Source organism: Diorhabda sublineata, chromosome 4 (genome assembly GCF_026230105.1).
Source record: "Diorhabda sublineata isolate icDioSubl1.1 chromosome 4, icDioSubl1.1, whole genome shotgun sequence".
NCBI lineage: Eukaryota > Metazoa > Arthropoda > Insecta > Coleoptera > Chrysomelidae > Diorhabda > Diorhabda sublineata.
In genome coordinates, this window is record NC_079477.1 from 6555560 (window position 1) to 6568573 (window position 13014).

Genomic DNA, 13014 nt, shown 5'->3' on the forward strand with positions numbered 1-13014 from the left:
CTCTTTTCTGTTTCTACGAAAGTTGTTACGAACGGCCCAAAGATTATATACACGGAACGGCCAACGGGAAAAGATAAAATTCGAGTCACCAACGGCAGATCGATCAGCCAGGGTTCCCAACTTATGGGTTTCCCCCCCAAATTTAAGGGAAAAACTGTGGGATGGCATATTTTTAGGGATTTTATAACTATTTATTTTTTATTTCAAATTAAGTAAAATAAAAATCTAATAATATAGGAAATTATTCAATATAAATATGTAGAATTTTGAAATCAGAATCTGAAAAAATGATTTGTTACATGGAACTGGATATTTTAAGAATAATAAATTAAAAAAAAATGATGTTGCTGAGTGAAATTAGTTATTGATTGAAATTGATTATTGTTTAATGATACTTTATTATTTTTAATGTATTATTCATTTAAAATTATTTAATTATTCATATAAATAATAAAATTTAGGGAGATGAACTTTTGAAGGTTTCAATCAGTGAACAACGACGTCAACCACCAATTTTGTCTGGTCTTAGACATTTCATTGTTGTTAATTTTGTAACAACAAACGACAAAGGCAAATTTATTAATCGGTTCATATCATGTGCCTCTAAAGCATATATGTAATACTTCTATATGGACAATTTCTATATGTGGAAGCTTTTCCAACTAAGAAAGACAGAATGATAACTGTTTCTCTATTCTCCGAGGCATCAGCTGGGTTCTGTGCATTCCCAAGCATGCGCAACATGTACGAGGTATCTTGAACGATATAGTATATCGTCGGCACCTTAATAGTCCTTTCCGTTTTAACTTTCCATATAGAAGTATTACATATATAGTCTAAACATATTTAATACTACTATATGGACAGTGGAAGGTGTTCTGACTAAGTGAAACAAATAGTGTATCGTTTTCTCCTCCGGGCGCTTCAGTTCGTTCTGCGCATCTTTTACGCGCGTGAAGCATGCGCAGTATAGATAAATTATATCGGACAAGAGAGAAAATGAATACTGTCGTAACGTAGAGAAGTTTTTTCCTATAAGAACTGTCCATATAGTAGTATTACATATATGACTCTGAAGCACAAATAATAAAAATTAAACATTTGAATGCGTTTCAATAGTTTTCGCTATCCAAATGGAGATGGCACTTACAAAATAATTGTACGGAAACCTGTAAGTCAATTAGATTTGTTTTGTTAGTGTGCTGTAAGATGCTACTCTATGTGTAATTTTGTAATATATGTCGTCTACAAAAATTCAATAATTTCAATATGTAGGTGTTCAATACCAAAATAATATTTTATACTATTGGTTCGTGTCGCGAAAAACTTTCAGCATGAACAATTAAGCCTCGTAACGATAATTCCTTTGGAAAAAAACTTGATAGTAAATTGGTGATGTTATGGTTAAAAATGAACGTGTATTTATAAATGTGAGTCACTAATGGCATTGTTTTTTGTGTCGAAAAACAAGATTTTAATACCCGATTCTTAAACTGTTTACGATTCGATGGTTCAAAGGAATCTTGTAAGTATTTTTTTAGGGTTATGTCTAAATTATTATGTATTTGTTTATGTCAAGTGAGATTTGAAATTTCCCTCTTTGTATAAGAGTACAGAGGCGTACTTTATTCTTTTGTATAAGTACATACCGTTTGATATACTATTTAGATGGTTGATGGTGAAAAGAAATGTAAGCAAAAAGGAAAATCAATTGGAACATATTATAAAATTTTATATCCCCTATATTGTTATTGTTGTAAAAATAGTTTTATGTAAAATCAATCGATTGAAGCAGAATTGTATTAAATTGTAGCTACAGCAGCTTGAAGATGTAATACATCTGATTAGCGCCAAAAGAAATAAAGGAATCGAAACGTCAATTTTTATATCTTTCAAAAATTTTTGAAAAAACTAATTTTAAAACAGAAAAGACCTAAAATCATTTTAGAAACATAATCATATCAAAAGGACTAAGAAATTGGTGCTTCATTGAAAAGTGTGTAAATTTCATGGTTTGATCTTCTTTCCCATTCTAATTCTGTCTGCTTTTCTCCAAAAATTCTTCTTAGTACTTTTCTCTTCCATATTTCCAATTTCTGTTCAGTTTAATTTGTAATTATCCAGGTTACACAGGCATATGTCAGGGTGGATCTAAAAATTGTCATATAAATTCGAACTTTCGTAGATCTGAATATCTCTTTCGATGTTAATATTCTTCTAAGGCTACCTGCACAGCTGTGTACTTTGGTCATTTCACTTATACCTTTGCTTTATTAAACATCCTTTGTTGTTAATATAATTTAAATAACAAAATTGAAAAAAATATTCACATCTTATTTATACAACATAATAAGTTAATATACTGTATGTTGAATACAAAATGTATATTACTACAAAAAAGTTAGTATATATATTTATTTTGAATTATACTAGGAGAAACGAAAAGTTGAATGTACTGTATTATTTTGAGGTTATAACAAGAAAAACAAGTTCAATGCAGTTATAACACGAAGTACAAAAATTTGATACACTATGACACTATGTTAGTCTGTAGTTATACCAGGTACAACAATATGTTTAATGCATTAGTTAACTGTTAGAGAAGCGTTATTACCTATTGTTGTGAGAATGTACATAAATAAATTTCTAGCCCTCATACCCAGTTTGTAAATCTGACAGGCCCTGGTTCTTGTTATGCTAAGTACATTCATACTACCTAATGAGTTAAAACAACTTTACCTCTGTTATACATGTATGGATACCTAGAATCAATTACCAAGAGACATAAATATGTATCATGTTACGTATTTATTCAAAATGTAGGTTGTTCAGTTTTAGATAATTAAAATTCATAAACCCTTTTTAAGTTTCATTTGAATCAAGCTCGATTTATATAGCGTTGGTAGAAGTTAAATAATCAATCTAAAAAACAAAAAAAATGTCAAATAACGCGTGGGATCTACCCACCAATCAACACATGTACAACTTGTTATACCTTTGGTCAGTCAAAAAGTGTAAACTGTGTATTTATCCCATACCGTATTGTAAGAAAACTTGGATTTAGGTTCTATTTACACTCATCATCTACATTATGCTGAGGGTTCATATTTCTTTTTATGGGTAATAACCACCCCTATTCGAAAAAAATATCAGTTAAATGTATGTCAACTGCCAATTTTTAATATAATTATGATATAAGATTAACTACTTTCGGCTTTTGAAGTTGAGCCTGTTCCTAGGGTTGATTGATAAGGACTTTAAAAAGGTTCATGCTAAAAGGGTTCATAAAAGGTACTCTGTGCGCACACACGTAAATTTTAAACGGTCATATCTCACTCAATTTTTATCGTACAAAAAAAAATAAACACCAAAATTTTTAGAAAAGAAAAACCTACAATTTTGTACTCTACAAAATTTTACGTATCATTAATAGTTTTTGAGTTATTTTGAAGAAAATGCGATTTTTCGCTAAATTACGGAAATTATTTCCTCACTTCAAGCTAATTTTTTTTTTCAAAAATAACTAATTTAAACTGGTCAAACACTTGGAACATATTACAATATAAGGACATTAATAAAGTGAATTGTCCAGTGGTAACGATTGTTTTCAAAAAGGTTGAAATTTCCACAATTTTTTGCTTGCTTAGTTTTGATGCTAGGAACTTCTGTAGTAAAATAAAAATGAAGGTTTTTTTAAGTACTTTAAATAAGGTTATATGAGTTTTACATGGAAATGCATTGATTTTTGCTTATGCAATTTTGTCATTTGAAAATATCAATCGATTTTTAACAAACAATAATTCCGTTTGTATTGGGTCTGCAAATATAATAAATACACGATTTGTTTTACTTTTAATTTTTATAAACTATAATCTTGCTCTCTACAAATATTTCGATTAAATTCATATTTTTCCTGTTATTCGCGAAAAACCGTCCGAAATCGTTGTTGTTTTGTGGTCCGCCAAGTATAAGTCTATCACTTTGAGGAAATAAGACTTGCACTGGACCATTTTTCTGATACAATGGAAATAAATAAAGAAACACAATCAAAATCCAACTTTGCTATGCTAAATTTATTGTGTGTTTGCACATTATTTTACATTATAGTGCTTAACTGGAGCCTGTGTGTAACAGTCTACAAGGAAAAACAACAAACCTTCTCTCGACAAAAATGCATAAAGAAAACCTTTTATCGCTTCTGAAAGATCACGGGGACAATTCTGTGGTTTATTCTAAGTAAATTTTTCATAAATGTAAATCGAATGAAGATAAATTTGATATTGATAACAGAATATCTAGAGTAGCTGCAAGGCAAACCCAAAGCACTAACGACCCTGCTAGTGATGTTGAAGAATATTTTCATATTTCTACGTATGTTCAATTATCCAGTCCATTTAAACATTTGGGTTTCTAAATCCAGACGATCTCAAAAGCGTATGAAATCGATAATTTGGAAAGCGAAGCTGATACTTGGAGAGCTCCAAAATGATGAAATTGACCTTGAACAGCTTAAACAACCGTCAGTTCTTCCCAAATATTAAAAAAAAAACGTTAAATTTCTTGGGATCTACTTCGTACCACAACAACCATTGAAAGATCTTTCAGCACCTTGCGTCGACTAAAAAGCTGGTTGTGGTTAACAAAGTCTGAAGACAGGCTTTCAGGCTTTAGACATTTTGTGAAAAATTATGAAGACAAGGATATTGAATGAATAATAAATCGGCTTTGGCAAAACAGTTTGACATTATTTCACATTATAGTGCTAAACTGGAGCCTATGTGTAACAGTCTACAATCAAAAACAATAAACTTTCTCTCGACAAGAATGCATTTGGAGAATCTTTTATCGATACTGAAATATAACATGGACAATTTTCAGAAATGTAAATCAAATAGAGATTCATTTGATATCGATATCAAAATACCTAGAGTAGCTGCAAACAAACCCAATATTTCTTTGTATGCTCAATTATCCAGTCCATTGAAATGCGATTTTCTCATTAAACGGAAAGAACTTATGCAAAGTTGATTTTTAAATATTTGGGCTTATAAAAACGAAAATCCAGACGATCTCAAAAGCGTATGAAATAAAAAAATTGGAAATTGAAGCTGAAACTTGGAGAGAAATTTGGACGTCAAAGCGAACAAGCAAAACACGATGGCTCGAGATGGTGCTTCATCACCAAAAGCCGAAGCTAGTTGATCGGCACATTGCTGTTGGTTTAATTTACGTCGAAAGTCATAGAAAATCATCGAAAATCCTTTTGACCAAGATGAATGTTTCAAGTTTCTGTAAACAACCCAAACAGCACTCTTATGACAATACATTCTGAGTACGTTCATCATTAAAAATGCCAAACATGCATGATAGCAATGTCAAATTTGACCAATGTATCAACAAAATAATATGTAAAAAACACGAAAAGAAATAATGAATTTGCTAAAATTCAGTCCAATATATCGCACCTCCATTCAAATAGTATCATAAATAAAAAAAAACAAGCTATCGAGTAATTAGCGTTTGAAACTATTTCTAACTTCATTTTTCAGATAACTCACAAACTTAATAAGTTACCACAATAGTAACTATTCACTTGACACCATTTAAGTTAAGATTTTTCAGTTTCTTATCACTAATAATACAATAATATTACATTATGGACCTAGGGAAAAAAGTGGGGCATCCTCGTCCACGATTTTTGTTACCCGAACCGAAGGCCCTAGGTGCGTAATGTACTATTTTTTTTTCTCGCTAGGAAGAAGAACTCTTCCTTGATGTATCATAATTTCCTTTCACTTTTTTAGGCCCCTTTGTCCCGCATACCAGGGACGAGAAGCGAACTTTTCATCCCGGCGGGAGAAAAAGAGATTTTCTAATTTTTTGACTTAGGACACTATTTGTGCAGAGGTGCGATTTGTATTCAGTTTACTGCTGGTTCAAACTGTAAAGTTAATTTTATTAATAAATAGTAATTATAACTAAAATTGAATAGTATTCCATTACACTAAATCTAATCCATTATAATAGAAATGATATTTTCAGTCTTACGATAATGAGTATTATGATGATTCTTCTTTTTTAGACTTCGCAATGAATTCATCGTGGAAACCGTCGTGGATATCAAATGTCCACATTTACTTAAACTATTTCAAAGGATTGTTCTCTTCGCACAATTTATGAGGGCCGGGAGAACATAAATGTCCCAAACCCCAATTGGGGTCGTAGTTGGCCCATATACAAGGTAAGCGAAAAAATGAAATTTGGTTGGTGTGGGAATATTGAATGCAAAAATCCTTCTCTCTTAAAATATTTTACTTTTATAATATTTTTACTATGATTCTGTTAGTTTTCTGTTAAACATATTGTAACCTTGTCAAAGAATATATTTTGGTATTTCCTAAAATAAAGAAAAAAATAGTTATTTTCCTAACAAGTGCGGAAAGTGATACTTTCTCGCACGCGACTGCAGTTGTCCCGAACGACGCGGAGCGGAGTTCGGGCAAGCAGTCAAGTGCGGAAAGACACTTTACGCATTAGTTAGGAACATTATTTTTTCTACGGCCGTATATACAACGACCCATTTTTCAAAAATTATTTTATTCCAACAAACATAATAATATACAAAACTTTAACTAAAAACTACTAAGTATTATAAATCTTAATATTGAAAACATAATTTGTTGCATTCTGTAGACTAGTAAGAATTGCCGGTCCAATGGAGTTATTTGGTTTAATGTGGTTTAATTTAGAAGAAGATTGTACTTATTCGGTCACTTCCCAGACGTTTTGAACAACTTTGACGTTTTAGTAACAATTACACACCCGGGTTTGATAGCAGTTGCTATGACACTCCTTTGAAGAATGTACAAGGTTATATAAAAAATATCTTCATTATTTTATATTTTCAAAAAATTAAAAATGCTACAAAAATTTTATTAAATGATTAAATTTTATTTGATGGACTATTTCGTGAATATTTATTTACCTGTAGTAACAATAGTTATAACCACCGAAGTAAAAAACTATCTAATAAGGTCAAAATATGCATAATTTTACTTTCCCGCACTAGTGCGGGAAAGTGACACTTTCAAAGCAAAAATGCGTGCGGGAAAGTGGGTTAAAACGCACGGTCGTAGAAAAAATCATTTTCGAGCTACAAATCATAAAACTAGGTATAACTTTATGTATAGAATGGAGATAATAAAATCCAAAATGTATTAATTTTAGAAAGAAGTTAGTTCAGTTCTCTCCGATCATTAAAGTTGTAAAGACATACCTCCGAAACTCTTAGAGAAATAAAATAATCTTCCAATTGATAACGTATCTAGTTTTTTTCATAAATACACCGTTACCTTATGATTTATGATAATTGTATTCAAATAATATTATACAAACACCATTCCACAATCCGACCGCATTTGAAGATGAAGAAAGTGATTTCCCATCAGGATAACGCACCTTCTCACACTTTGGTGAGCGCCATAACTAGAATTCACGAATTGCGCTTCGAATTGCTTGATCACTGTATTCAACAGATCAGGACCACAGCAGCTTTTTCCCGTTTCGTATTCTCAAAGTTTTACTTATATGAGAAAGATTTTAATCAGATGAGGACGTTAACGTCTATTTTGAGTGAAGATTTAATGTTTAAACATTTTTAACTTACGTACATAGGAGAGTCTATTAAGATATAAAAAAGAATATGGAAAAAATGTTTTGTTCCTTTGGTAGATTGGAAAATTTCCAGACAACCCTCGTATGTTATAAAAAAAATGGGGAGTAAAATGTGAATGAAAAGGTAACTTTTTGACTTATTAGAAGATTATATGAAAACTATAACAAAGTAAAATAGTTCATTCTGACGAATGAACGTTGACTGTGCAATCAGTTGGTTTACCAATTTTAGTTTCTAGTTTTTACAAATTATTCACCAGTTCGATATAACGAAAGATAAAAGGATTTATGGTTGGTTGTTCAAGTGGGCCCGAACTGCTGATAGAGAGAGAAAGAACATCGGTATACCGCTCTCTCTATCTCCCTATCCTATTCTGATTAGATCGCAATGACATGGAAATTTTAAGTAGTGAAAACGGCATAGGAGGAGAATAAGTTTTAATTTTAATAACGGCTGGAGTTCCGAAAATGGGAACACATTCATTGGCTTCAAATTTTTACCAAATACTCTATCACATTCTAGATCATTGTATCTAAAAGGATTTTTGGCATCTCGCAAGGCAAGGGGCTGAAGAAAAAACATTTTTTTATGTTTTTAAACCCACGAAAAATATATTTTGGATTAGTATTGGAATTGATGATATATATTTACCTTATCATCCCCCCTGCCACTTCTCTCTTTGTCCTTGCCCTACTAGTGTTTTTTTTATCATAAAAAAAAATAATTTTTCGTAATAGCTACAATTGAACCATAATAAAAAAATCATTGATTTTTAACAAAGGCCCACATAAAGTTAGCAAATAAACAATAGCCACTTATTTATTATTTCAATCATCTTGACTTTTTTAGTTCAATATTTATGTGTAATAAAAAATATTCGTTGTTTACATTTTTTGAAAACGTTAACATAACTTTATTCTTTAAGGAAAAATAAAACATTTTTTGCCAAAAATCGATTTTATTCATAAATGTAAAATCCTTCAAGAGCAAAATACAATAATTCCAACTCTTCTCTAACTTCTCGATTTCGTGCTTATAGAAGAATTTGTCTTTTCTCTCGTTAAAGGCTTCAGTTTCAACAATTGCTTCTTCATATGAGCCAAATTTCTTACCAGCCAGCATTTTTTTGAAATCAGTGAATAGCCAGTAGTCACTGGGGTCAGATTTGGACTATACGGTGGATGAGGAAGCAATTCAAAGTGTAATTTGTTCAGTTTAACCATCGTTGGAAACAGTGGCTTTTGCTTTCAAACGATCCAACAACTCTATGTAGTATTCACTATTATTCTCCGTTTTGGAGATCGTCGATGAATAATATTCCAGGTGACTGTTGTGCCTTTGGACGCTTCAGGCATGGTTCACCAGCTCAGATGATGATTGTTTTGATCCCGAAGTAAAGTGATGGATCCATGCTTTATCCATTGTCACATATCGACAAAAAAATCTGATTTATTGTTGTTTGTAGTTGGTCAAATGCTCATACATAATTGTAAACATACTGCCTTTTGATATCTTTACGACCTCAGTTATCTCATGCAATTTCAATTTACGATTCAATTTGTGACTGTTTTGATGTTTTCTGGATTAACTACCTCAATTTTAGGACCAAAACGTTCACCATCCTAGGTGTCTGTACGACCAAGTTTAAATTCAGCAAACCAATAACAAATGGTTCTTTCCGATGGAGCAGAGTCCGGATAACATTTTTGTAGCTATTGCTAAGCTTGTACACTATTTTTTTATCAAGAAGTAATGATAAATTAACACATAACTTGTTTTAAATCTATTGCTTTGAAAATAACAAAAGTAGCTTCACTTAAATGGCTGTTACTTTTTTCTGACCAATCGAAATATCATAAAATTTCACACAGTCTTTTGAAAGTTGGTACTTCATATGTCATTTGTCTGTGTGTTAGTCACCCGACGTAATATGTCATTTATAAATTACGATTGTCAAGAACTATTAAGGGGATGGGATTTTTACTTAAATAATGATACCTATTGTAAAAATCATAGAAAGAATTGGACGGTGCTGGTGAAGGAATTTGCGGAGTTTTTTTGTGCCATAAAAAATCTCAATATAAGCATAAAATATCAGTAGCTGAAAATACGTAGTTAGGTTAGGTTAGGAAATTTTATATTCTTGACTTGCGAGAAAACAAACATCCTTTTAGGTACAATCATTTAGTGTAGAATAGAGTTTCCGGAACTCCATCCTTAATAACGACTAGAGAAAGGTAAATATTGGTAAATAGATAATTTTCCCATCCCTTCTAATAGTAAAATTCCACCTTCCGCCTCTAACTCTAAAATTGACTCTATATATAATCTACCTTTAAAATTTATTCAAATATAAACTTATTATAAAGATATTCTCATTTGTCTATTACACCTATGTTATTATAAATTATTTTTTGTTATGAGATTTTATCATTGTTACCTACTATTTAATTAATTCGGTGACTAATGCAAGTGTTAAACAAAGATAACTTAATCGATCTGGTTATCGTGTCGTCTGAAGGTAAACATGGATTTATACACACATTATGGAAATCTTTGAATCTTTGTATAGTGACAGAATTTTTTCTAGTAATTTTAATGATACATCAGTGTGGAATAATTACACTGTCTCTGTTTTTTGTCTGTTGAATTAAAATGAAAAATATTTATGAAACAGCAATTATCAATTAGTAAAGAAAAAGAAAAGTATCTGTTATGGAGACAATTCGAAAAAGTCTTCAGTTGTATACGTTAAATAACCTTCCAAAATTGTGTTGGTGTAGATAAAAGGTCTGCTATGAACGTAGCCATAAATTGTGAATGAATTGATGTCCGCCGATTAAAATTTAATATTATTTTTGACTCAAGCAGTTCATTATTGAAATTTTCAACAACTTGCGTTGTACAAAATAATGTAGTAAATAAAATCTAAAAAAAGTTCACCCTGAATTTGATGTGGCGCCATCATTATTCAAAGCATTTCGACAGAAATTTTTTATATACATTGCGCTCCTTTCCCTGTTATCTTCAGTCATTTAATGGACATCTATCATTGGTCGAACTTTTCTCTTCTTTTTTATTGTGTATTCTAAATAGTCGATGACACAGAAGACTTTTTTGGTAAATTTGTAATTTTCACAAAGCAACATGGTGGATGGAAGCATACGACAGTTACTCAAGGTTATTTAGAGGACGACATAACCTCAAAAAATGATGTTTCTTTATAGAAATTAGAGACCCACATAATAGATCATTTGGATATTAGTGAAACCTTCCAGAATTGCTAATTGTGTGTGAAACTTTCCCAAATAATATGAAAACGTGAATTTATACTTTGTTTCTAAAGAAACGGGCATTTTATAAATGATATCAAGGTATAAAAATTGAATAATATACTAGTATGACACAAAAAACGAACCTTTGATTGTCAATTTTAAAATGAAAGTCGAAATATACAGAGGGTTTTAAAAAAAGCGACCCCATCTCTAGGATAAATAGAAAACTGAACAATATACTGAATAATAATGTTTTTCAAGAAAACGCGTAGTCCAAGTAACGGACTCCACCAGGAGAGCGATGGATATGTGGGACTCTCGTTGTCTACCCATTAAACCTCCACCTTTGGTCATATTCGTCCAAATGGGAACTATATAAGATCTATCCATTTATGTTGTTCCGTTTGCTACGTTTCTATGGTATCACCAGGCATATCATCTACATTCTTTTGCCTAAGAATTCTTTCAATGTAGGTAGCAACCAGTTGCCAGCATTCTACCTTGTACAGCGCACGTGGATGATCTTATCAGGGTTTATGCTGCCGACAGTCTTCTCTACGTCCTCTTTCAAACCCCATGTTCACAAAACGTACACTCAGGTATTTGTAGTTTCTTCATTTTGTGGAAGTACCGTTGAAAGTAACAGTATCCCGTCAGAAGCTGGACAATGTAGAAGTTCACGAACTTCCTTCATTCACAATCTAAGATCTTCTATTAGTTATCGCATCCTTTACCTAATTTTTCTTCTGTCCACCGTTGTTGCCACTTCTTGTTCCAGTGCGTTCGATGGTTGCCACATCCTGTCGTGTTATGAGCTGCTTTTATATAACTTTTTGTGCTCGAAAGCCTGGAAGTCCACGAGGACCATAGGGGACAGCCTGTGCAGAGACAACCTTCTTTTCTCCGACCGTGGTCCAATAATATTTGCCATTAAGCGGCTCAAAGATACTGTCCTTTCGGCAGCCTTTTGAGCTGCCTTCCATATATAAGGCCACAAGACATCTTCATCTAAGGCCACTCCCAAATACTTAGCTTCGACTCGATTTCGTCTGTCCCGATTTCAATAGGCAGTTTTGTCTTTATTCGATTCCTTTGAGAAACATCAGCTCATTTTTTTCCATAGTGAGCTCAAGTCCGTGATTTGTCATCTATCCCCCTGATCGTCTCATTGTCTGGTTCAAATTAAGCTGCACTAATTCTGCAGATTGTATTGCAATGTCTATGAAGTTGTGCTGGTTAACCTTGTGAGAAATTTAAAGAAATGGTCGAATCCAAAAAAAGTGATAAGGTAGAAGAAAAAAAGTTGGAAGGAGTTGGCAAGAAAATTTAACAGTCATCTCGATAGAACCACATTAAATATAAAAAATATGGAACAATTTGAAGATTCGCTTTAGAAGGAATAACTTGTTTTCTCGGCGCGTCGACAGTGTTGATAATTTTTTCATCATAATCGTAGAGTTCATCAAATATAAAGTGCAAGTTCACTTGAAATCTAAGAAAGTTCTGTTCAGTACTACTTGTAACAAACCGGGTAACTAGCGTCCTCTATAAGAGTCAGGCATAAAAACAAATTCATTGGATGTATCAGCTTCTAAAACAAATTCGTATAACATTTAATTACTCTATTTACCCTGAAAATGGGATAAATTTGTTTCAAACACGCTGTACAGGGTGATCTATTACGAAAAATATAATAATTTTTTATACTGTGGCTATATGAAACATTCAGTATATAAAATAATCTTAACACTTGACTATATTTGTTAGGACATGGAATAACACCAAAGTATAAGTAAATCACCCGGTATATGTATACTCATACTACATTACTCATCAATTTTGAATAAAACTGTTTTTACTATTTCAACGACGATGTTATCGCATTATAATTTGTTTTATTTTTATTCTTCATTTCTATGGAATTATTAGAAAGTCCCTCGTATGATTGGCGTCCTTCATTTGTATTATTATTCTTTGATTCATAAATTACAAACGCGATTGGTATTTTATGATTGGTTAATTATATTATTATTATTTAAAACTGCTACATATTCTTGATTTGAA

The 13014-nt window shown here is 31.8% G+C and overlaps 1 protein-coding gene across 3 annotated transcripts in view; it reads left to right on the forward strand.

Moving 5' to 3' along the window:
* The first annotated feature begins 1237 nt into the window (after positions 1 to 1237).
* Positions 1238 to 13014, forward strand: part of LOC130442363 (uncharacterized) — a 171762-nt gene continuing 159985 nt past the window's right edge. For 2 of the 3 annotated variants that reach the window (XM_056776412.1, XM_056776415.1), the window contains exons 1-2: positions 1238 to 1525; positions 6083 to 6241. In XM_056776412.1, coding sequence (XP_056632390.1) covers positions 6198 to 6241 — 44 coding nt within the window. In that variant the 5' untranslated portion in view covers positions 1238 to 1525; positions 6083 to 6197. Of the gene's footprint in view, positions 1526 to 5804; positions 5908 to 6082; positions 6242 to 13014 lie in introns of all 3 variants that reach the window. The other variant, XM_056776410.1, reaches the window with a different exon arrangement.